Below are 24,774 nucleotides of genomic sequence, written 5' to 3' on the forward strand. Positions count from 1 at the left end.
TCTTCCTCCTCATGTGGCAATGGTGGAGGCACCTCATTCATTAGTTGGGGAAGATGAGTCTCAGCCATGCTTTCCATATGAAGCCTTGTCACCTTTCGCACTCTACCTGATGTCACCAAATGGTGTAACATGTTCCCTAGAACTCTCCTATGGTTCTCTTCCATGTCATCATCCACACTTGGTCGTGCCCGTGCCTCATGAAGACCATATGTCCGAACATGCTCAATTGTAATACGAAGTTATCGTATATATTGGCCCTTGCATCGATCATACACACATCAAATTTTTTCTCTCAACCATGCCTCAGATCCAACTTCTGGCTCTTGATGATCATTTTGTCAAACATCTTTAACCTAGCCAAAACTTATTTAGGGTTCATACAAAACACACAACAACATCCAGTACTACAAACAAAAAATTACCCAAGGTTTTGTTGCTTAGCAGCAGCGACCACAGCAGCATTTTTTTGCTACACAGTAATGAAGCAAAAATACGTTGCTCACAGCAGGCAAAATTTTGCTAATCACCAACAAAGTTAGCACAGTGAAATTTTGTTGCTCAACAGCGACGACCTGCGAAACTGTGACTCCCGCCTGAATTGCCGCCGGACGGGTGTCAATACCTACCTACTTCCCCTATCTTGCACATGCACAGCCTACGCCTGCAGCCCAAGTATTCCTCCCACCACAACTCATCCCTCAAGGGTTTTGCATCAATCAAGTAACCCTAGCCTAATGCATAGAGCTCTAATAGAGAGCTTTAATGGAGAGCTCTCCATCAAAGCTCTCTATTAAATATTCTATACATTATGCTAGGGTTTAGGTTTAACATAAGCTAGTTTTTCCATTTACTTATGCATTAAGAGTAGGGTTTAGGGTACGCACCTCTTTTTTCTCTTGTTCTTCTTGCTTACTAATGTGTTAATGAGGACTAACTTTTTTATTTATTATGTTTCTTTTTTGTAGGATTATTCAAGTGAGCAAGGTTTTGGGCATAGCCTCTCATACGATAAGCTCTCTTTCTTCATTTGTGCTTCTTGTCTTTGTGTTTTTGCACCCTTGGGTCCGGGGATTAGGGTTAGGTCAATAGGCAATAGGCTTTATGCATAGCCCTCATATGCAATATAGGGGCTTATGCATAGGCCCTATGCATAGCCCTCTTATGTAATAGGATTATGCATAGGCCCTATGCATAGCCCTCTTATGTAATAGGATTATGCATAGCCCTTATGCATAGTCTTATGCATAGGCTAAACCATACGCCATGCATAGCCTATGCATATGCTATGGTTTAACGTATGCATACCCTATGCATAGGCTATGCATAGTCTAAACTATATGCCATGCATAGCCTATGTATAGCGTATGCATACCCTATGCATAGCCTATGCATAGGGTATGCATACCCTATGCATAGCCTATGCATAGGGTATGCATACCCTATGGCATAGCCTATGCATAGGGTATGCATACCCTATGCATAGGGTATGCATACCCTATGCATAGGCTATGCCATAGGGTGGGTATGCATACGCTATGCATAGGGTATGCATACCCTATGCATAGGCTATGCCATAGGGTGGGTATGCATACCCTATGCATAGGGTATGCATACGCTATGCATAGGGTATGCATACCCTATGGCATAGCCTATGCATAGGGTATGCATACCCACCCTATGGCATAGCCTATGCATAGGGTATGCATACCCTATGCATAGGCTATGCCATAGGGTGGGTATGCATACGCTATGCATAGGCTATGCATGGCGTATGATTTAGACTATGCATACGCTATGATTTAGACTATGGCGTATGATTTAGACTATGCATACGCTATGATTTATGCATAGAGATATGGGGCATTGTTATATGCCATTTAGAATGCTGCTTATGTCAGGTTAGGAGTGGTTATCCGCCGAGTAGGAGTGGTTATAGTGGAGGGGGAGCCCTCAATCTTCTCACTATACTTCTCTTATAAAAGAGGAGGTGTCTTTGGCTTTAATAGTGGGGAGCGTGTGGAAAGTCCTTTGAAGCTATCATCCGAAAGGGGCAATGTCCTGGAGATATGGGGCATTGTTATATGCCATTTAGAATGCTGCTTATGTCAGCTTAGGAGTGGTTATAGTGGAGGGGGAGCCCTCAATCTTCTCATTATACTTCTCTTGTAAAAGAGGAGGTGCCTTTGGCTTTAATAGTGGGGAGCGTGTGGAAAGTCCTTTGAAGCTATCATCCGAAAGGGGCAATGTCCACCCTGCTTGTCTAAGCAGTATTGTAGGAGGTCGTAACAATGTCATAATATCACAGGTTATATTTTTTTATCTGAGCTTGTGTTGTTGTTTTCTCTTTGCTGGCTTGACATTGTGGAGGTAAGTGGCCTTATTCATTCAACCTCATGTTTATTGCACCCTTGGGTGCCGGGTTAGGAAATGGACTTATGCATAGACATATGGGGCATTGTTATATGCCATCTAGAATGCTGCTTATTTCAAGTTAGGAGTGGTTATCCGCGAGAGTAAGTGGTTATAGTGGAGGGAGAGCCCTCGATCTTCTCACTATCCTTCTCTTGTAAAAGAGGAGTTGCCTTTGGCTTTAATAGTGGGGAGCGTGTGGAAAGTCCTTAGAAGCTATCATTTGAAAGGGGCACTGTCCACCCTGCTTGTCTAAGCAGTATTGTAGAGGAGGTCTTAACAATGTTCTAATATCACATGTATTCTTTGTCTAAGCTTTAAGTATTACTTGGGTTAGAGCAATCGTGTTTTGTTGCCTATGCATGTATGTAGCAACAATGTCGATCAACTCGTCACACAAGATCCCGATGTGGCCAATCTGCTGTCCATTATAAATGAACGATATGGGCAATAAGCTTGGTCATAGTTTACACAGACACACGTATGGTTCCATCAAACCTTTTCACATACACAAAGTTAATCTTTCATGCATTCTATAAGTCTTTTATTTTAATCTTATATCGAGTCGGGCGAGTCGATGCCATGGGGGTAGACCACCCTACTTGGCCAGTCGGAAAACGTCGTGGGGAAATCTACCCCACTTGCTCAATCGAGGCAGACCACACCTTTGATAGGCACGGGGCTAAGTGGTGCAGGCCCATCACGATATGGTTATGATGAGCCTACACCACCTTCCTCTACTAGACCCCCCACCCCCCCTCCCTCACGTCCGTCTTCACCACGACGATGACATAGTAGGGAGTCTAGGGGGTAGTAGAAGTGCTAGCGGGGGGGTGGAGCAGGCTGCTTTTGCTTTGGCAAAAGTAGCACTAGGTCTCCTGATGCGTCTCCCCAATAGGGGGTCTCTTCATCTACACATTATGAGCCAGCCCCTAGGAGACCCATTCCATCGTTCGATCCACACCTCCTACCATACAACATGGATGCGGATGGTGCCCTCGTGAGGATGGATGCACGAGGAAAGCAAGTTATGAATCGTAAGCATGTGCTTGCAAACTTGGAGTTCGTGAAGTCCTTCAAAAAGTGGAAAGCACAAGATGAACTTTCTAAGCAATATGTTATCTATGTGCTTAAGTTGGGGACTTCGTCGTGCCACATGCAGGTCTTTGCTTCTCCGAGGAGTGGATGAAGAGGTGCATCAAGCTTTTGCTCTCTAATAGGAGAGCAAATATCAAGAGAGCAACAAAGAATAATTTGGAGAAGCATGCCGTGTGTATGGCCGAGGAGTGGAGGCACGCACGCAGCTTTGTGAGAAAGCACCCATCAAAATGAATTTCTTGCCACCTCAGTTACAAAGCAAGAGTATGTCAAACAATGGGAGGTGCTTTGCCAACTTAACAAAGAGACTCCGTAGTTATATATGGACAAATTTTGGCAAATTCTCATCCAACTACAAGCCATTGAAAGAGTGAGATTAAAGGACCAAAAGTGGAAATTTATTGCCAGATTAAATCCTACACTTAGAGCGGAGATCAATATGTTTTAACCTCATTCTCTATCCACCACGACAATTTCTTTGGCTTACAATTGTGAGCGAAATAATGGAGTTACAAGGGACAACAAACCACCTCAGGATTCTCAAGCTAACAAATTTAAAAAGTTTTTTCCTTTTTGTAAGTTTGATAGATACACCAATGATTATTACACGATACACCATCCCTCTCCTAGTGCAATGGACAATACTCACCTTAACATGTCATGGGAAACTTACCGATGTCCAAGCTCATATCTCAGTAGAATCTAAGCTTTGCTAGTGGTAGCTAGCACCACTTTTTGTTGGGGTCAGAGGCGCATTGCCTTTGCCCGGTCGCCCATGCCTTGGGCGGGCGCCCACTGATGATACTCTATATATACTTATAGTGTGTATAGGGGGTTGCCACTTTTGAGGTCTCCCCACCCACATTCTGTGTGTTCCTCTTCTCCTTCATCTCCTCTCTCGCACAGCACAGCATCCGCGCACACCCCGAGGTCCCTTCAACTGGTATTAGATCGTGGAGTGCGGCGTGTGTGCAACGCAGGTGTGCGTGGTCGTGACAGAGACGGACGGAGCTCGCAGAGCAGAGCTTCAAGAGTTGTGGTGCTGTTGCGAGTGCAGATCTGCAAGAGCAAAGTCAGATCTGCGAGCCGGGAGCCTTGGCGGCGCTTGCGGCATAGCCGACGTGGGAACGCCTTTTCTCAGCCTTATCCACAGCGTGCTCTAGAGAGTGCGCAGAGGAGTGCGGCTGGCTGAGGTAGGAAATCGTGCAGAGAGTGCACAGCACATTGTGCAGCAAGTAGTGCAGAGAAGAAGCGTGACCAGCTTGGAGCAAACAAGATAGAGTGTTGAGCTGTGAAGAGCTTCGGGACAGTCAACGGGTAAGCTGTGGGGTGTGCCGTGAGCACCGTGGACAGCGTTGGTAGCCATGAGGAGTCTGTGTGTGTGCCAGGTGCTTGGACGCTTCATTTACTCTTGTGCACATGTATGGCTATGTGGTACTACGCATAGCTGACAGATTTTTTCAGTGCTTTTGCCAGTGTAGGTTTATGCATTGAGTGGGTTCTCTCTCAGACAGATTTCTCTCCAGTTGCAGGTTTTCTCTACATGCTTCGACTCATGTATGCGATTGCGGTACACATTGCTCGTTTGTGAGCATTACAGGTCTCTTTTGTGTGCATATGCTCTACATGAGAAGATTTTAGTCGCAGGTCTTTTGTTTGCATTACGGATTGGCAGACATTTTGAGCTATGTTGCTCACATGTATGTGACTGTGGATATATGCGCATGAGCTTGAGTTACGCTCAGAGACAGGTAGTGCGGTTTGGACACAGATTTGCAGAGGTTTATGCATGTATATTGAGTGTGGTTTGATGCGTATTGGATGCTGTAGGTGTTGTGAAGTAGCAACATATCGCCTTACCTCGCTACTAGTGCAGCAACATAGTACAGGTACTTTGAATGGTGATACTAATTCTGATGTAGCTGTGGCATCCGCCTTTGTACCTCCCACAATGGAACAAGCTAGGTGGGATGGTAGGGATGCATAGGTATATACATCAATGAGAGCATTATTCCTCATATTACCAGGTGCGTAATGAGGCACAAGTGGCCTATTTGCGCAAGAAGTTAAGAGTCCGAGCATATGAATGATGGAGATTTAATGGATGAATTCCTCACAAGAAAGCTTGCATGTATTGATGAGGCCTATCTGGATAGTTCTTTGGTATCTACTGCTCTTGTAGCTCTACCGGATTCATACCAAGGTTTTGCATCTACACTTCGGCTCATGATGAAGGGTAACCCCAATGCCCTTAGTTTTGTTAATGATTTAGTTGTAGTGCTCTTGTAAAAAAAGAAGAGCAATCTCAGCAAAACTAAACTAGTGTGCATGTGGTTGCCAGTCAAAAAGGTAAAGACAAAGCCTTTTCTCAAGTTGGCTACTATAAGCCAAAGGTAGAAACAACCCAGTGTTCACCCTTTTGAGAACACTTGAGCCTTGCAAGACAGAGAGAAGAAAAGGAAGCATACAAGGGTCTTACCGGCTTGCATCTCTAGCCACTCTTAGTAGAGCAACTCTCTCTTGTGGAGAGCTAGGGAGCTTTGTGAATGGGTGGGGAGCAAAGAGACAAAGAGTTATGGAAAGCTCAATCTCTACTTCAATGCATCGGTGAGTGAGAGCATGGGGGAGAAGGGAAGAGAAAGAGAGAAGGAGAAGAGAACTTATCGGTGAGTGAGAGCATGGGGAAGAGAAAGAGAGAAGGAGAAGAGAACTTATCCGCATTCCATCACTCACCCACACAATCCTCAAGCATGCATGAAACAAAGGAAAGAAAGCATACAAGCAAGCTTCAATCACAAGAGCAAGAAACTTAAACCCAATTGTGAGAATGGGATTGCATGTTTTCTCATTAGTCAAAATGTCTTATATATAAGACTCATATGTACAAGACTCATTATGTACAATGCATGGTCATCCATTAGTCATCCATTAGTCAAAATGGGATTATGTGTCTTCTCATTAGTCAAAATGTCTTATATACAAGACTCATATGTATAATGCCTGGCCACCCAAAAGTAATATCCGGGTGACCAAAAGCTAATCAAGTATAATATCCTAGTCTATGTATACACTACCGGCATTACACAAGTCATAAGTGTTAAAAATATGGCAAACACCTTCACTAAAATGATGTGTAGGGCACATACCTTGTAACTAGCACTATGCACTAAAGTCATAGATTATGGGCAAATGGATACAAAGGTTATTATGCAATCTTACCATGATGTAAAAGAGTCATTTAGGAGCTCAACATCAGCCAAAGGGGTTGTGATCTCTTGATTAGGTAGCATTGGTGTGATTAGCAAGATTCTAGGGTCGGTGGTCACTTTTAGGTGCTTGAATCTAGGAGGGAAGGTGGAGATGATTTAGATGATGATTAACACCTAATCTTGAGCTTAATCCTCATGTACTTCAGCCTATATAAAGAGGCTCTCATCTATTGAAATCAACACATTTTATTGCCCCTCACTTATGTTGTCATTATGCTCATCATTATGCTAATTACTTCTTGATTAGTAGCTTAACTTCATCTTCTTCATTTCTATTCAACTATGCAATGGAGCTAGTGTTTGATCCTCCTTAGGATGGTTTTTAACATGGTATCAGAGCTAGGACTAGCCCATGCATCTAGAATCAAGCCCCATCTTATTTGCTTAGCAAGAGATTAGTGAAAATTAGGGTTTCATTAGCTTTTATGGGTTTCCTAGAAAATAGGATCTAGAATAGCAGCTGAGCGGAGGCCTTGGTGCTCACAAACCACCTAACCATTGCCAAAATACTTTTGTGGGCACTTCACCAGCAATATTGCTAAGGGGCATGGCACCTCAATTGCACCATTCATAGCTTCACGTCGCCGGCAACTTCGTTTTTCCCAAAACAGGCACGTTTTTGATAGGCGACCACCAAAAGTATTGTTGCAGCTCACACACATCAAATTGGTCTAATTCCTCTTAGGTGTGGCTTCATTGGGACCTAAACTTACTCCCCCTAAAAGGGTTTTGCAAATGATTGAGTGTGCTTTACACACCAAGCAAAAAACCAGGGTGCTGTCCAGAACTGCCATAGCCAGAAAAGGTACTTTGGTAAATTTGAGATTACTCATTGATTAAGTTGCTTAAGCAAGTGTTTGTGGGCTCTAAAATCATCTAGACATACTGCTATTCAATGCCCTTGAAGCTTTTTAGCTTATTCTTTGTGCAACTCCTTCAAATATTGACTCCAAGTGAGCTCATTTCTCTGCATAGTGAGCAGAATATTCAACTCCACTAATCAATGATTAATCTATCCTAATCCTTATCATTTGGTGCAATAAGTGGTTCATACATGTCATTAGGGACTTGCTACATCCCCTTATTACTTCACACTTAATTTGCCCCTTGATTAGGTGTCTCCCTTGCTTCCCACAAATCAATATATTTTCTGGTTTTATCTTTTGGAAAGCATATGCTAAATAACTTGATTTAGCACTATTCTTTGGTCTTAATCTCTCTTGTAAAAGGGTAGACACTGCCTCAATCATCAGAGGTAAGACCCCCTTCATTCCATATCATAATGGCTACCAAGGATTCTCCATCAATGCGCTTTAAAGGTCATGGTTTTCACACATGGCAAACCCGCATCAAGTTAATGCTCATGAAGAAGGGGCTCTTCAACATAGTAAATGGGAATGAGAAGAAGCCAAGGACTCTTGCTGATGTTCCTTGTTGGGAAGTAAGAGATGACAAAGATCGTGCCATCATCACATTGGAGCTTGATGACACTTACATTCATCATGTGGATGGATGCGAAACTTCCAAGGAAGTTTGGGACCAACTCACAACTCTATTTGGGGCTCGATCTAAAAGTTCAAAGTTTGGTTTGCTCATTGAATTTTTTAAGCTAGAAATGAAGTCTGGCACATCCCTAGCCTCACATTTGAACTACATGAAAGGCCTATTAACACAACGTGCAGGAATAGGTCTTAAGATGGATGAAGATGTCTCCATTGGTGTATTACTTAAATCTTTACCTGAAGAATATGACCATGTGGTCACAACCTTGACCAATATGCCAATATCAAAGCTTGTGGACATTGAAGCATCTCTTCTTGAGGAGGAGAGAAAACTAAAGACCAAGCAAATGGAGTCTCCATCGTCATCAACCTTGTCTACTGAAAATGCTTATTATGCAGGATCTAGTAGATATGGCAAGAACAAAGGCAACTACAACAAGGGCTACAACAACAACAATCTCATTTGTGACTTTTGTCACAAACCTGGCCATGTAGAGAAGAATTGTTTTGCCAAGAAGAAGATGCAACGAGTCTACATCATGGAAGAAGTGCAGCAGGAAGAAGACCAAGAAGAAGAAAAAGATGAAGACAAGGGCCACCATCATGAGGCCCTATCTATGATTAGATCAAATCATTTATTCTAAAGTGCGAAAAGCAAGGGCATGCCCTATACACATGGGTGTCCTCTTCACTCATACATGTAGCCACGTCTTGTCACACTCTTCTAAAGTCGTCCCATACCTCTTTTGTACGCATGACTAAAGCCTCTGAGTTCACATTGGCATAACCTATGTATGGCATTGCTAGTCAGACCACGCTCATGCATGCTATCACTGAGCATTGGGTGGTTAATTAGGCTCATGCGAGTCAGCATGACCAACTGCATCATTGAGTGGATTCAGTGTTTGAGGAGGGGTGTTAAAAATATGGCAAACACCTTCACTAAAATGATGTGTAGGGCACATACCTTGTAACTAGCACTATGCACTAAAGTCATAGATTATGGGCAAATGGATACAAAGGTTATTATGCAATCTTACCATGATGTAAAAGAGTCATTTAGGAGCTCAACATCAGCCAAAGGGGTCGTGATCTCTTGATTAGGTAGCATTGGTGTGATTAGCAAGATTCTAGGGTCGGTGGTCACTTTTAGGTGCTTGAATCTAGGAGGGAAGGTGGAGATGATTTAGATGATGATTAACACCTAATCTTGAGCTTAATCCTCATGTACTTCAGCCTATATAAAGAGGCTCTCATCTATTGAAATCAACACATTTTATTGCCCCTCACTTATGTTGTCATTATGCTCATCATTATGCTAATTACTTCTTGATTAGTAGCTTAACTTCATCTTCTTCATTTCTATTCAACTATGCAATGGAGCTAGTGTTTGATCCTCCTTAGGATGGTTTTTAACAATAAGCTCGGTTTTGTCTATCTTCCAGCATTACACAAGTCGTAAGCTCAGTTTTGAATATCTTTTAGCATTACATAAGTCATAAGCTTGGAGTTTTCCATGGAGGTTGAGTATGGGCAGATCTCTTCGAAATAAAAAGCTCAATGTAATCTCCCTCGTCCAGTTAGTTGTTAGAGAAGTTGAGGACTTTTCACTAGGATTGACGGTTGAGGCAGAGGACATGGTGAGCGAAATGAAATATATTGGAGGGCTATGTGAAGAAGATAGTTCTTTGAAATGAAAGATAGTGGAGGACTTTGCACCAGGATTGAAGGTTGAGGAAGAGGACATGGTGAGGGAAATGAAAGATAGTGGAGGGCTCTGTGAAGAAGATGGTGTTTTGGAAGAATAGCATGGCTATGGTGGGTTGGGAAGCCCAAGGCACCTTAGAGAAGATGGTAAAAAGGTGGATGTGGGGATATCCTCATCGATGTAGATGTTGTGTTGAAGGAGATTGAGTTGGAGGCCTTGGTGCTATAGCTCGATATGGCTAGAGGGCGGTTGGGCAGGGATGGCAAGGCTTGGAAGGTATGTGGTTGCATCCATTATGATGTCAAACTTCTTCTTCGTGTTGGCGGGCGTAAACTGTTCTTACTGCAGCTGTGGCCTGGCTCTCTACAATCTGCTGCTCTAGCTGAGCAATGGTTCTATCTTTTGCATCTATGGCTCTCTTGAAGTCTGCATGGTGCTGTTTAGACATTTTGTCTTGGTACTTACTCATCCATGAGCTTCAGCATGTGGTGTGCTAGCGCCGCGCAGCCTTTTGTTGTGTAGGGGTTGTGAGTGGGTGAGCTCTTCTTGATTCTATGCTCTTACTGCTTTGGCTCCCTCGACATCTGTGTGCATAAATCCAGCTCTCTCTATAGGGTGGTGGATTCTATATTTGGCCTTAAGAGCATGCCCTACAACTGGTCATAAGTGCAATCACCACATTCTTTTGAGTTTCCAACTGGGAAATGTTGGCATGGGCAAGGAGTAGTGCATTTGGGCCACATTTGCTTGCTCTTTCTGTCTTGTTATAAATTTTATCATGCGATCGTTAAGTGCAATCATTGCATTCTTTCAAGTTTCCAACTAGGTAATCTTGGCATGGGCAAGGAGTAGTGCATCTACGCCGCATCCGTTTGCTCTTTCTGTCATGTGGCTAGCAAGGTTGTGGATCATGGAGCTAAAGGAAATAGGGAAGTCAGGAAGGTGGCCCTAAGAGTTGAAGATGGCCCTAGAGAAGCCTTTGGTAGAGGTGAGATACCTGGATCTACCTATGTGTCTCTGTAATGTTCTGCGTGGCTTCATGCAAACTTGAGAATCTATTGCCATGAAAATGAAATGTGTGTTAGACACATTCAAGTACTTTTTCAACCATGGAGAATGATCTGGTGGAGGGGTCTGACTGGGTGTGCTCTTCAGGGGTCTGGCTACTACTTACCCTTTCATGCTAGCCATGGCCAGCAGACGACCTTCTACCAAGAGCAGTAGTGCTAAGAACTCATGTTTCTCCACCCAACCTTCAGCCAATGACGAAAATTGCCAAAGATAATGTTAAGAGAGCATAGGACCGTGCTAAACATTATGCAGATAAAGATCGTAGATAAATCATCTTTGAAGAAGGTGACAAGTGTTTTTAAAGGTTCTCGAATATTTTGAATCTTTGAAAATGGGGAGAACTCTGAAGCTATCTCCAAGGTATTGTGGTCCATTCACAATACTTAAAAAAGTAGGTAGTGTTGCTTATAAGTTAGCTTTACTAGAAAGCTCTAAAGTCCATCCAGTTTTTCACGTCAGTAGACTGGAAAAGAAATTGGGTGATGATGATAATCTCATCCAATCAAGAGATCCTAGTGGAACTTATTGAACCCCCATCATCCTTACCACACAAACTAGAAAAAATCTTGGATTTCCAAGAGAAAAGGACTCTGTACAATTGGAGTGTTTAGTAAAGTGGAAGGATAGACCAGAAGAAGGTTCAACCTGGGAAAAAGTAAGGACACTCAGACAGAGGCTCCCGAATTTCGTTTTCAAGGACGACAACTCCTCTTAAGGGGGGAGTAATGTCGACAACAGTATTACTGGGAGCCTAGAGAGCTCAACCATCTGGACAAGGCACGGGTGGGGTTTAGGGGAGCCAATATGACCAGTAAAACGGACTCAAGGGTGGCTGGGCACTAGTAAAAGTGGTTGGGCAGATGCAAAGGGCATAAAGCGCTCTGATTCCAATTTCATGCCAGCCATGGCCAGGTGATCTCCTAACAAGAACAATAGTGCTGAGAGCTCACGTTTCTTGACCCAACCTTCAACCAATATTACATGACCTCTCTAAGTTTGGACTCTCTCTCTTTTAATAGCTTTATGCCCTTTGCATGTGCCCAACCACTTTTACTAGTGCCCAACCACCCTTGAGTCCATTACCAGTCATATTGGCTCCCCTAAACCCTGCTCGTGCCTTGTCCAGATGGTTGATCTCTCTAGGCTCCCAGTAATACCGTTGTCGTGACACACACCCCAACTGCCACCTATCATGTGTCCATCAAGTTTGTGTCCAAATATTTTGCAAAGGAATCGATGGTAGTTGTTTCTTGTTCCATCTTTTTCTTCTTAGGTTGAGGGGAGTTTCTTGGGGTGGAAGCACCCTGGTAGTTGTATGGTTTGGGGAGCTCTTCCCAACCTGTAGCATAGTAGAGGACCTTGGTGAGGATCATGGCTACTCCGAACTTGCTCCAGTAGGGTTTGTGCAAATGCGATGGAGCTTATGGTGGAAGTGGTCAGCCTAGTTCACTAGCAATCCTTGCTTGAGACGGGCTAGTAAGGAGAGATTGCATCCGAATGTACCTTTGTCGATCTGAGGTTGGTTAGTATGATGAGGACTCGGGTTGGGGTGTTCACGTCTGGGCAAGAGATATCTTCCCATTGCATGATGAGGACTCGGGTTGGGGTGTTCACGTCTGGGCAAGAGATATCTTCCCATTGCATGCCATCCTTGTTGACAAGGCCTCTGATAATGTCTCTGATCATTCTTTATGCAACACCACTAAGTTTCTAATAAGGTTCGGTGGCTCTGGATAGGTACAAGGCATCTCTAACCTTGTCCAAAGTTAGCACTAGGGTCAAGTCAGCTCAAGTAGAATATCTGATAGTGCCAGTTGTAGTGAGACAGGTGTTGTAAAGAAGAGTGAAAGCGGGAAGCATGTGCTAAGGTCCGATCTCACTAAGTTGGAAGAGTTGTAAGCCAATCTGCCAAGTCCCATTCTATCGACGATAAGCTCCCTGACCTCTACCCCTTTGCTACCCAGTTTATCGAGTCCCATTTTATCCACATGCTCCCTGACCTCTCGCCTCTTTGATACCTACTGTGATAGGTGAGCTTGTGCAACCTAGTAGCATTCTCGAGTGTGATAGATGAGCTTGTGCTACTTGGTATCATTCTTGAGTGTGATAGGTGCCATCTTCTTCTTGGATTGGATGTGGATCATGTGCCCTTTGACTTCTCAAAGCAGCTCCACTCTAAGTGGGGAGAAGTCGGGGTGGCTGTTATACTACTATCTGATGATACTCCAAGAGTTTGTGGAGTTTTGTGGCGTTCCTCTTCTTAGTGGGTGTGAGAAACATTGTATTTGATGAGGTTTCTGATGCCCATGTTGTTGCCATAATGACGGTGGGGAAGAGGAATGGGTAGAGAACTATAGAGGGATGTGAGGCTGGGAGTGCCCCAAATGACCTTAAAATATGGGCATGCATATTGGGTGCATATCCCAACAAATCCTCCCTCAACCAAGTATTCATGAAAATGTTACATCCCCCTTATCTAGATGACATTTATAAGGCTCATTAGACTTACTAGTTATGTTTACAATGCATGTAGGTCTTACTAGTTATGAATGACAGTGCCTGATAGTTATGTGAGTAAACCTAATGATGTTTACAAAGCTTTAGGTTTAGATAGTTATGTTTAGTAAGGTGAGGTTTTAACATGGTAGGGGCAAAAAAACCTTAGGCTACTCAAACAGCCCAATTTGCTTCAATATAGTTGGCCGCCTCGGAGACCTCTTCTTGATGCTCTTTCTCTTCTTGACTTGCAAGGTACGCCTTTTGAGCTTTTTTCTTAAAGAAACAATTCTCCTCCAATATGATTATCTTTACCACAAAATCCACGACTTATTTGCCTTTGAGTCGGTGAAGCTCTTCTTGTTGATGAAGTTCTTGGTGTAGTATGCTCCTTCGTAGTAGACACCACTAGAGGTACTAGTCTTCAGCATCTATTGGTGCTCCACAGCTGCTAGTTGGGACATTAGACTCTTCATGTGATTCAGATGAGTTGGAAATGAGTCAGATGCTTTCATTTCAAGTTTGAAAAATTGAATTTTAAGGCTAATTTTTGAATGCTTCCCTTATTCCCCAAATATTTTTTCCATAGTCTCCCATGCCTCGAAAGAGGACTTTTTGCATCTGAGATGTAATGAATGTAATTATCACTAAGTCCTAAAGCAATGATGCCAAAATCCTTCTCATCCTTAGCTTCCCATGTAATCTTTGCCTCCCTTATCCTTGGTTTTTCTTCTTTTTGATATTAGGGTTTCCCCCAAAAATATTATGGCTGTTTACAGCTCTCGCCAAGCGGTGTGGTGATTCTTGATAAATTTCTTTAATTCCTCCAAGCGGCGTGTGTGCTGCAATAGTCACTAGCATTTTTGGGGGAAACCATAATATAAAAAGGAACAAAAACCAAGGACAAGGGAGGCAGAGATTGTATGGGAAGCTAAGGATGAGAAGGCTTTTACCATCATTGTTTTAGGACTTAGTGATAATTACATTCATCATGGATGCAAATTCCTCTTTTGAGGCATGTGAGACAATGGAAAAGTTATTTGGGGAAAAAGGGAAGCATTCAAAAAATATTTGGGGCAAAAGGGAAGTATGTGACTATGGTTGAGGGGGGATTTGTTGGGATATGCACCCAATAATAGTGAAAAATGAGCATAGCAAACTGTCAGGTTTTTCAAACTTATCATCCTTCTCATTAACATTCAAGATGATTATGTGCATAGCTACAACAATAGGGAAGATATGCATTTTGATCTCGACAAAGGGCCCTCAAATAGTGGCATTATGTATTATTATCATCACCTTCGATGCCCGTTGTCTTCCCTCGTACATGCATACAACCTTTGAGGACATGATTGACATGAATTTTTGGAGATCAATGTACTTCCTACAATGCACACCGCATGTTCTCTAGACAAGGAAAAGCCCACTACAAAGAATATTTGGGCCAACAAGCAGCAGATTTCGAGGATGAAATCTGGATCAAGTAGGAGGGATGCTCAGTTAACCCCATTTTGGGTTAGCTCAGCATCTCTCCATTACATACAAGAGATAGCACAATAAGTGTTATATAATGGCACTCTAAATGTTGTAATTATGAGAATAGGTGGCTATGCTACAAAACTATGTAATTTTTAAGCATCTAGTTCATCTTTCATTAAGTTTTGGGCACCTAAGTGTGAATAAGGTCCAATTGTATAAATAACATCATTCTTATAATGCAAGACACAATCTCCCTTTGTGCGAATTGAGTCTAATATTATCTCCTTACTTTTTTGTGTGTCTATGGTTTGTGAGAGAGAGAGTTGAGAGGAGAGGGAGCTACATTCTTGGTGCATGTTCCTTTCATGCTTGTAATCCTGAGTGTGAGGGTAGAGAGGAGTGAGTGTCCTTGTATAGAGAATAGCAACCTCATGGTGGCAGCTTGAGGAGAAGGCAAGAAAGTGAAGGGACCTCGGGGTGTGCGCGGACGCTGTGCTGTGCGAGAGAGGAGATGAAGGAGAAGAGGAACACACAGAATGTGGGTGGGGAGACCTCAAAAGTGGCAACCCCCTATACACACTATAAGTATATATAGAGTATCATCAGTGGCCAAGGCATGGGCGGCCGAGCAAAGGCAATGCGCCTCTGACCCCAACAACCTCCCACTCAACCTCCCACTCAGAGGCAAATGTGCCTCTGAATAAGAGCACCTAGTCTAATGTACAAGACTGATGAGTGAGAACCACACTCATCCAATGCCCACAGATGGTCTATGATCGTGTGCATCCGGCTGTCCTGCTCCCGTGTAAGTCCATACACCACCAGACATACCACACACGTCCTGCAAGTATGTATGCAATACCTGCATAACTCCCCCATGCGCTATGCCAGTATCAATCACCGAAAGACTGATAGCAAATGCTCCCACCGTAGCGGCTATATGTGGTCTCGAGATCAACATCTCGTACAGGAGACCACCAAATGCTGACGCAACACTAGCTAAACTTGCTAGCCGTACTGAACATGCATCAACATGAATGTCCCTGGCAATAGGCATCTCTGGCTGACTAGGCATGTCAACCCCATGCATCTCCTAAGTGTCCACAAAAGACGCATCAACCTGCTCTGCAACCTCAGAGCAAGCCTGCTGCTCTATGTGTCTACTAGAAGACAAATCCTGCACAACTGAATCTCCATGCTCACTGTCAAACATAGTGATGAACAACTGCATAATAGTTGACTCCAGGATGGTCGTCACCTCCCTGACATCCATAAGGACTGGATCCACATGTCCTGACATGACCATATCAGCCTCTAGCATGAGCATATCAAAGTCAGACTGTGTCACAGATGCCGCATCAACATTTATACTAGCAGTCAAGTCAATCCTGTCAATCTGTGTCTGTAGGGAGCATATCCGCTCTACCTCTGTATGCACAAACTCTGACAACTGCTGTGTCTCACTAGAGCAATCCCGCTCTACCTCTGCACCTGCAGATATATCTTGCATAGCATCATGCTCAATCTCGAGCATCTCAAGAAATGACTGCATCACAGCTAATGTCTCAGCATCCATATCTGACATCTCATCCTGCTGTGACTCACTAGAGCACTCCCGCTCTAACTCTCCATGCATAGACTCCTGCACAACTACCTCTTGTCGTGTCTCACTAGAGCAAAACCGCTCTACTTGTCTATCTGGCATAGGAGTATCATGCACAACAGACTCACTGCTCTGCTCTGTGACTAGCAAAGCGTCTAAATCTGTCACCACCACTAGTGATTGCTCTAACTGTGCAACCATAGAGCTATCGTGCTCTAACTGTCTGTCTAACGACACCTGCACAGCAACGAGCGAAGTGTCACGCTGCTCATCTGCAAAGTATACTCGCCTAGACTGCGAACGTCTGCATGGCAACGGACTCACAGAGACTGCGGCGTCTCTAACACCAAGAACATGAAGAAGGGTCAAACGAGAACCATGCAGACTGCGAACGTCTACATAGCAAACGGACTCACAGAGACTACGGCGTCTCTAACACCAAGAACATGAAGGAGGGTCAAACGAGAACCACGACTGCCTCGCGCTATCACAAGTGAACCCCTCCGCACTATGTAAGACTCATCTGTCAAATGAACCTGGCACCCATGATCCCTGAGCTGCGAGATGGAGATCAAACTCCTACGAGAAGATGGCACATACTGAACATCATGGAGCACAAGCATACTCCCATTGGCAAACTGCAAATGAATCTCACCTGCACCGTGAACATCCTGTCTCAGAGCAGAAAACGTGCTAAACCACTCCCTGTGTAGAGTGACATGACACATAGCACTACTGTCCATCTGCCAATCGTGAGACAAAGTCCACTCAGCAGTAAGCGAAACATCATGCATAAGAGTGTCAACCACACTCGTACTCTGAGCCAATGGAGTCCTCCGCTATCTCCAACGCCTAAAACAGCGTCTCCTCATGTGCCCTGGTCTGCCACAATGCGAGCAAACCACATGTCTACGCCTCTGAGATCTGCCTAATACACTGGCATGTGTATCCAATGACGAACTGTCACTCTACAAGATGCCATAACTGATCGCACAATGAGTCCACAGATCAGCCCAAACGTGAGATAATCTGTCAACAATGAGCGTAAAGCTCCCACAGTGTCAATACATGAGCTGTACGTGCTCTATCACAACACTGTAACCGTGAGCTAATCGCCAAGCTCACACTGTGCGGTATCGATGCATACACGCACTAATCTCCCACCTACAGAGAACACCGCACGTAAACCCTGAGTGCTATCGCAATCGCAACCTGGAGCGCATCAACCAATGCGCATAAAACTCCTGGAAAAATTTCGCCAGAGTTCCGGCAGCAAAACGGTGATGAATATCCTGCTTAGAAAGAACCCCTTGAAAATTGTTGATAGAGAAGGGTATGCAATTGCGTGATGCAGACGTTACATAGAATAACCTCATTGTAGAACATGCTAAAAGAGGAAGAATTTTTCCCATTTATATGATTGCACGTAGACCTCACATGCTGGTAGAACAGTTGGATCCCGTGATGGGGCCCCGGGTTCGATGTGTGTGAACTAAGCGGTGGGGGAAGTTTGTGTGAGCTGATGGAGTAGTCCACCTTCCCAACACAGAACATGCTTTTGCATTTATTTCTTAAAGAAAAGAAGAAGCCCCTAGAAAAACCTCAATTTCTAACATTATTTTAAGCCAAAAAATCCCACCAAAAAGATACCTTGATTTTTTCTTTTCAAAAGAACATCAAATCCGCTGCTAGGCCGAGAGAGAGAGAGGGACTGTAGAGCAGATGTCTGGAGATTTCTCCATTGCTGCAACAGCAGCACGAGGCGGTCCTCGTCCTCCTCCATCATCATCTTCTTCTTCTTCCCAGCAGCAGCAGCAGCAGCAGCAGCAGCAGCTGCTGCCTCCGCAGGTGGAGGAGAGATCTGCAGCGTACCAGTTGATGGGCATGGACCACGCCCTGGAGGACATCCTGGTTTGCGTGGATGTGGATCGACAGGTAGATGCCGATATGAAAGTCGCCGGCGCCAAAGGCCAGAATCTCTCTCGCCTAGACGCCATCAAGCAGGCCATCTTCCTCTTCGTCCACTCCAAGCTCACCATGCACCCCCTTCACCGCTTCGCCTTTGCCGCCCTCTCCCATACAGCTTCCTGGGTAAGCCCCCATAAACCTTGATTTCTGTGTTTTCTTGCTGATCAAACATCAATCTTCCTTATGAGGGCATGGAGCGCTTAATCTGGAAAACCCTGATGTGCCATTATTGTTTCATGAGGGCATGAAGTTCTGCTCATCCTTGAAACCCTCATTCAAAACCCTTTTGTGATTGATGAGGGATTGAAACCTCATGTGAATGATGAAGGCATGAAACGCAAACTGGTGTATGCTGAGGGCCTGCTGCATTCAATCTTGAATCCCTAATTTGCAACTGTCATGGAGCTTGAAACGCTCCACTTTCAAAACCCTCACGTGTGTCATGAGGCATGAAATACTCAATCTTGAATTCTGAATTCAAAGTTCTCCTGTGTATGATGAGGGCATGAAACACCCAATCTTGAAACCCTAGTTCATGTGTATATGTAATCTGAGGGCATGAAACTTTTGTACTTCTTTTGTGTATGATGAGGGCTTAATCTTGATATTAAAAACCCTGATTTCTGAAACCCTAACATTTTCATGTTTTACTTGAGAATCTAATACAAAAAAACATGGACTCTGCATACAGCTGCAGCAAAGTTTTACTAATGATATGGAAGCGATAAACAACTCCGTGCGCACCCTCTCCTCTAGTGGGGCTTTCTCCCAGTGTGACCTATCTTTACTCTTTCGGATGGCAGCCTTCGAAGCCAAGAACTCGAAAGCACAAGGCCGGATTTTGAGAGTGGTAAATTCTATGCCCTCATCTTCCTTCTTTTTTGTGTGCAGTTTTTTCTTTTCAGATGTGATTTTTGTGAGAAAAATTTTCAGTATGCAAAGTGTTTTATCTCAAATTTGTGTTTTTTAAGCAGATTCTGATCTATTGTCGTTCAGATATAGTGCCCACATACCCCAGTGAGTGGCCTCAGAGTGAGTGCCCTTTTACATTTGATGCTCTATATCTTCACGACAAACCCACCCAGTCGAACTGCCCGCAACGTGTATATGATGCTTTGGTTGAAGCACTTGAGAGAGTCAGTGTGGCCGAAGGCTACATCTATGAGAGTGGTTCAGGTCTCACACGAATTCTCTTCCGACAAATGTGCTGTTTGCTGGCACATCCCCAGCAGCGGTGTGGACAGGATGATTTTGAAGTGCCCAAGGATATTTCAAAGGTTGTTACTGTTTTGGATGGAAGTGCAAGTCCAGCCCCTGTGAAGAAGGAAGATGACGGGGGCTCTTCACATTCATTTACATAATTGGGGCTTTGGGCCTATCCTTCTGTCCTTTACATGAAAAAAACAGTGTTGGGCTAATTATTCTTTGTAATCTTTTGGACTCCTTGAAAGGTGTGTCTGCATCATTTCCATGCGGTTCTTTACTTCTATTCAAGTTTGGCATGCCATGATTGAGAGGCTCGTCAAGTGTAAATCGAGTTTGGCACGCTTAATGTTCAAGTAGGTTTGCTCATATACAACCCCGTGAACCTCTTGTTTTATGTAAGTGGCCCGCAATGCATGTGTAGGTGCATTTATCATCTCACCTACATGTGTGTGTGAAGATGAGCTCTAACCTTAATCAGAGGATAGAGGCTGGTTTCTGGCAGTGCAGACAATCAAGTAAGAGAACTGTTGCCTTCTCTTTTAATTTTTCTTTGCTGTTATGCATGAAGGATATGCTGTGCTTTATTGATGAAATGGGTGTAGATACACTTCAAAATGTGCTACAAACTTTCCTCTAGGGGTTAGATGCACCCAGACAAAGTATGAATTTCTCATAAGCATCCCTCACATAAATCATTAGTGTGCAAAAGATTACCAGTTTTTTTGGTAGGTCTTGGCTGATCATTGGTGTGTAAAAGAAGTGATCTCTTCGTTGCAACATTAGTGTTGCAATACTTTTCAGCAAGGGTCAAAATTTGAACTTTGTGTGAGTCAAGTTGTTTCTCAGACAACCTTTTTGTGAGCACATATGAAAGTGTTGTTTTGCTAGTGCAACGAAGGTGTATACCTCCACTTTAAAAAGGGTATGATCACAGCTTTAGCTGACATTAACGAAATCTCTTCTTGTAATGTCTCGCAAGAAGCACCTCACTTTCTGACTTCTGTAAAATTATAATGATCACTTGATGACAAGCATGTGAAGAAACAGCACTTTTCCAGCGCTAAAAAGGGATGTTTTGGTTATTTTATATTCCATATTTTTGGGGTTTGTCTTGGTTGCTGGCCTACACCTTTATGGTGACCAACCAGCACCCCCCTCTACTATAAATAGCATTGCCCATACCTCATCATGGTACCACTTCATCGCCATATCAGGTACCATCTGGCCGCCTACAAGCAGAGGCTCTCATCTGCGTTTTCCTTTGTTGGTCCAGGCCGCCTACTTCAAGGCCCTCATCAGCCAACATCAGGTTGTATTTTGGCGCTTGCATCAGGCCTATATCAGCTCACATCTGCGTTTCACCTCAGCATATGCCAGCGCCTACATCAGAGCATATTCAGCGTTTTGCTTCAGCAGACACCTGCGTTTTGTTGCAGCTCACATCAACGCTTCACCTCAGCCCACATCTGCGATTACATCATCAGGCTTACGTCAGGGTTTATATCAGCGTTTATCTCAGCTTTCTTCAGCGCATACATCAGGGCTCACATCTAGTATATCTTGTGCGTTTTGGCACAGCCCTTGGGACAGCAGCCCTCTCTGCTACTTCAGGACAGCAGCCCTCTCTGCTACACATCGGGACGGCAGCCCTTTGTGCTTCAGGTACGCAGCAGTGTCACCAGAGCTTACACCACTCGGGACGACAGTCCTCTTTGCTCCAGGTACGCAGCACCCGTGTCATCAGAGACTGCACCACCATCATTGTCATCGACGTTACCTTTTTCCACTGCCACTATCACCTCGGAGTGCTTTGCCTCACATCATCGACGCGAGTCTTCGTCATCGACCGTGCTTCAGCTCTGACGTCCTTCTCTGCTTCTGCATTGTCTTCTTTTTGCTTAGAGTCACCTCTCATATGAGGGCTCTTGTACATATCTGCACTCACCTTTTTATATATATTCACTCACATATTTCATGGTGTGTGGTTTTACTCTGATCTCCTGTATTTTTGGACCTTCCATCCTTTTGTCCTCACATGATATTAGAGCTATCGTGAGCAAAGGGATTGAATACCTCGAGAGCACACAGCATGGATCGTCTATCCGCACTCCTAGAGGACCGATTCTTCTCACCAGAATATGCTTCTCCAAACTGTGATCTTGACCACATAGGGAATGGGATTTCTTACTTAGTGGAGAATCTTGTTCAAGATCATACTTTGGGAGGCAATCAACCCATGCACATCACCTCATCCACACCACCTTTGCCATCACGATCACCCTCTCCGACTTTATCAGATCTTGTTTCCAAAGGGGGATACATTCCTTCTGCCATTGTATTTGTGTGGGACCTTGGCATACTTCATCTTCTTTCATCTTCTCTCATGGTCCCTTTTTTGGCCTGAGAGGGGGTGTGAAGAAACAGCACTTTTCCAGTCCTAAAAAGGGTTTTTTTGTTATTTTATATTTCATATTTTTGGAGTTTTTGGCCTACACCTTTATGGTGACCGACCTGCACCCCCCTCTACGTTAAATAGCATTGCCCATACCTCATCTTGTAGGGTACCACTTCATCACCATATCAGGTGCCATATGGTCGCTAACAAGTCGAGGCTCTCATCTGCGTTTTCCTCTACTGGTCCAGGCCGCCTACTTCAAGGCTCTCATCAGCCAATATCAGGTTGTATTCTGGCGCTTGCATCATGTCTACATCAGGTCACATCTGCGTTTCACCTCAGCATATGCTAGCGCCTACATCAGAGCATATATTAGCATTTATGCATCAGCTTACATCAACGTTTTGCTTTAGCAAACACCTGCGTTTTGTTGCAGCTCACATCAGTGCTTCACATTAGTCCACATCTGCGCTTACATTAAGCTTATGTCAGGGTTTATATCAGCCTTTATCTCAATCTTCTTCAGCGCATACATCAAGGCTCACATCCAGCATATCTTGTGCGTTTTGGCACAGCCCTTGGGATAGCAGTTCTCTCTGCTACATCGGGACAGCAGTCCTCTCTGCTACATCGGGATAGCAACCCTCTCTGCTTCAGGTATGCAGCACCCGTGTTGTCATCAGAGACTCCACCACCATTATTGTCATCGACGTTGCCTTTTTTCGCTGCCACTATCACCTCGGAGTGCTTTTCCTCACATCGACGCGAGTCTTCGTCATCGATCGTGCTTCAGCTCTCCGACGTCCTTCTTTGCTTCTGCACTGGTCTTCTTTTTGCTCAGAGTCACCTCATATGAGGGCTCTTGTACATATCTGCACTCACCTTTTTATATATACACTCACATATTTCATGCTGCGGGGTTTTACTCTGATCTCTCGTATTTCTAGGCCTTCCATCCTTTTGCCCTCACAAAGCAGTGCAAGCAAAACTCAGCAACTCAGCAGGCAAGTGTATACCTCCACTTCAAAAAGGATATGATCATAGCTTTAGTTGACATTTACAAAATATCTTATTGTAATGTCTCGCAAGAAGCACCTCACTTTTTGACTAGTGAAAAATTATAATGATCACTTGATGACAAGCAGTGCAAGAAAAACTTAGCAACTCAGCAACTCAGCACGCGGAATGGATGTTGATAGGGGAAACCTTTTGGCCAGCCATATCAGCACTCAGAATGGATATCAGAATTCAGAATGGATGGTGACAGGTGAATAAACAAGATGAAGATTCTACAAAATAATGCTTCCTAACTATACGGTTTAGATCTACTCTCTGATGACTCCATATCATGACGATTATGTGACGTGAAATCCATAGCAATAGAAGGCCCAATTTAACCACTTATTACCTTGAGGGAGGTTCGAGGGATGGTTGCAACCAGGCCATACTTATGAGGGAGTGTGAGAATGAAAACATGAATTGGTGAAGGTGCCAAACGTCTTGGGGATGCTAAATGAACTACATTATGGAAACTAGCCTCGGATATTTCTAGGATTGTGATTGTGACAGTGATGATATAATTGCCAAGACATGAAGAGGGGTGTACATAGTGAAATGTGCTATTGGTGAAGTGGTTTCAATTTGTTTATATGATACGAAAATTATTAAAACATCATAATTAAGTATTGTATATCATCTTAGTTTTAATTATTTAAGGCATTTTTTTAAAGGATGTTAATTTTTGTTATCTTTGTATCAATGGTTTTTTGGATTTTTATTCTCTCTTTTTTTGTGGTAATTTTTTGAGGTTATTTTCTTTTTTGACTAAACAAACCAAATGTTTTTTTTTTGGGGTGTATTTGTGAATACAATCAACAAAACTCACTATCAATGCCTATGTTTTTATCTTAAATATTGTAAAGGTCACCAAATGAGTAGACCTAAATTCTATTGTTTTTGCCACACCTCATCACCTTAAGTAGCTATGTTGGCACTAAGGGAGGTGATGACATGTTATAACACCTTGCATTCAATCACCTTACAGTAGCCTAAGAATATGACACCAAGGAGGGGTGTTGAGAAATATGGTGCTATGGAGCACAAGTCTTGGTAGGGAGTGAGAGTCAAGCACTTAGCATAATTCCACATGAGCAATCAAAGCTATTTCGTACTCACCTCATATAAAAGGAGTTTTTTTCAAGTAATCAAATCATGCAAGCTATCTCAAGTCTTTCTGTGAGTTTAAGTTTTAATCTTGTGACTTAATTGAACTTGAGTCTTAAGCTTCATTAGCACAACATCATAAGTAATCTTAGGCTTCACCTACCTTAGCATTATCTCAATCACCATAGCTCACATTATAGCCATCTTGCTTGAGGTACTGATGTTTTTTAACATGAAAACTACACAGCCTAATCCCATGGAGCAAGAAATAACCCCAAAGTAGAGGGTTTTGTGCAACAATTTCCTTACATTTCACCGCTACATGAATATGCAAAAGATATACTTAGGATGTCGTTTGCAATGGGAAGGGTGGTTGCCAACAAATATAACACCTAGAGGCTCAAAGT

General features: G+C 43.6%; 1 protein-coding gene across 1 annotated transcript; it reads left to right on the top strand.

The window, feature by feature from the left end:
- The first annotated feature begins 18,283 nt into the window (after positions 1-18,283).
- LOC147627711 (uncharacterized) lies at positions 18,284-21,784 on the top strand. The gene is made up of 3 exons (XM_086814663.1): positions 18,284-18,726; positions 19,295-19,453; positions 19,578-21,784. The coding sequence occupies exons 1-3, from the start codon at positions 18,358-18,360 to the stop codon at positions 19,962-19,964; spliced, it is 915 nt and encodes a 304-aa protein (XP_086670789.1). The 5' UTR covers positions 18,284-18,357; the 3' UTR covers positions 19,965-21,784.
- The last annotated feature ends 2,990 nt before the right edge of the window (positions 21,785-24,774 follow it).

The sequence above is a fragment of the Cibotium barometz genome, chromosome 20 (assembly GCF_041138505.1).
Source record: "Cibotium barometz isolate CiBa-2024 chromosome 20, ASM4113850v1, whole genome shotgun sequence".
Lineage (NCBI taxonomy): Eukaryota > Viridiplantae > Streptophyta > Polypodiopsida > Cyatheales > Cibotiaceae > Cibotium > Cibotium barometz.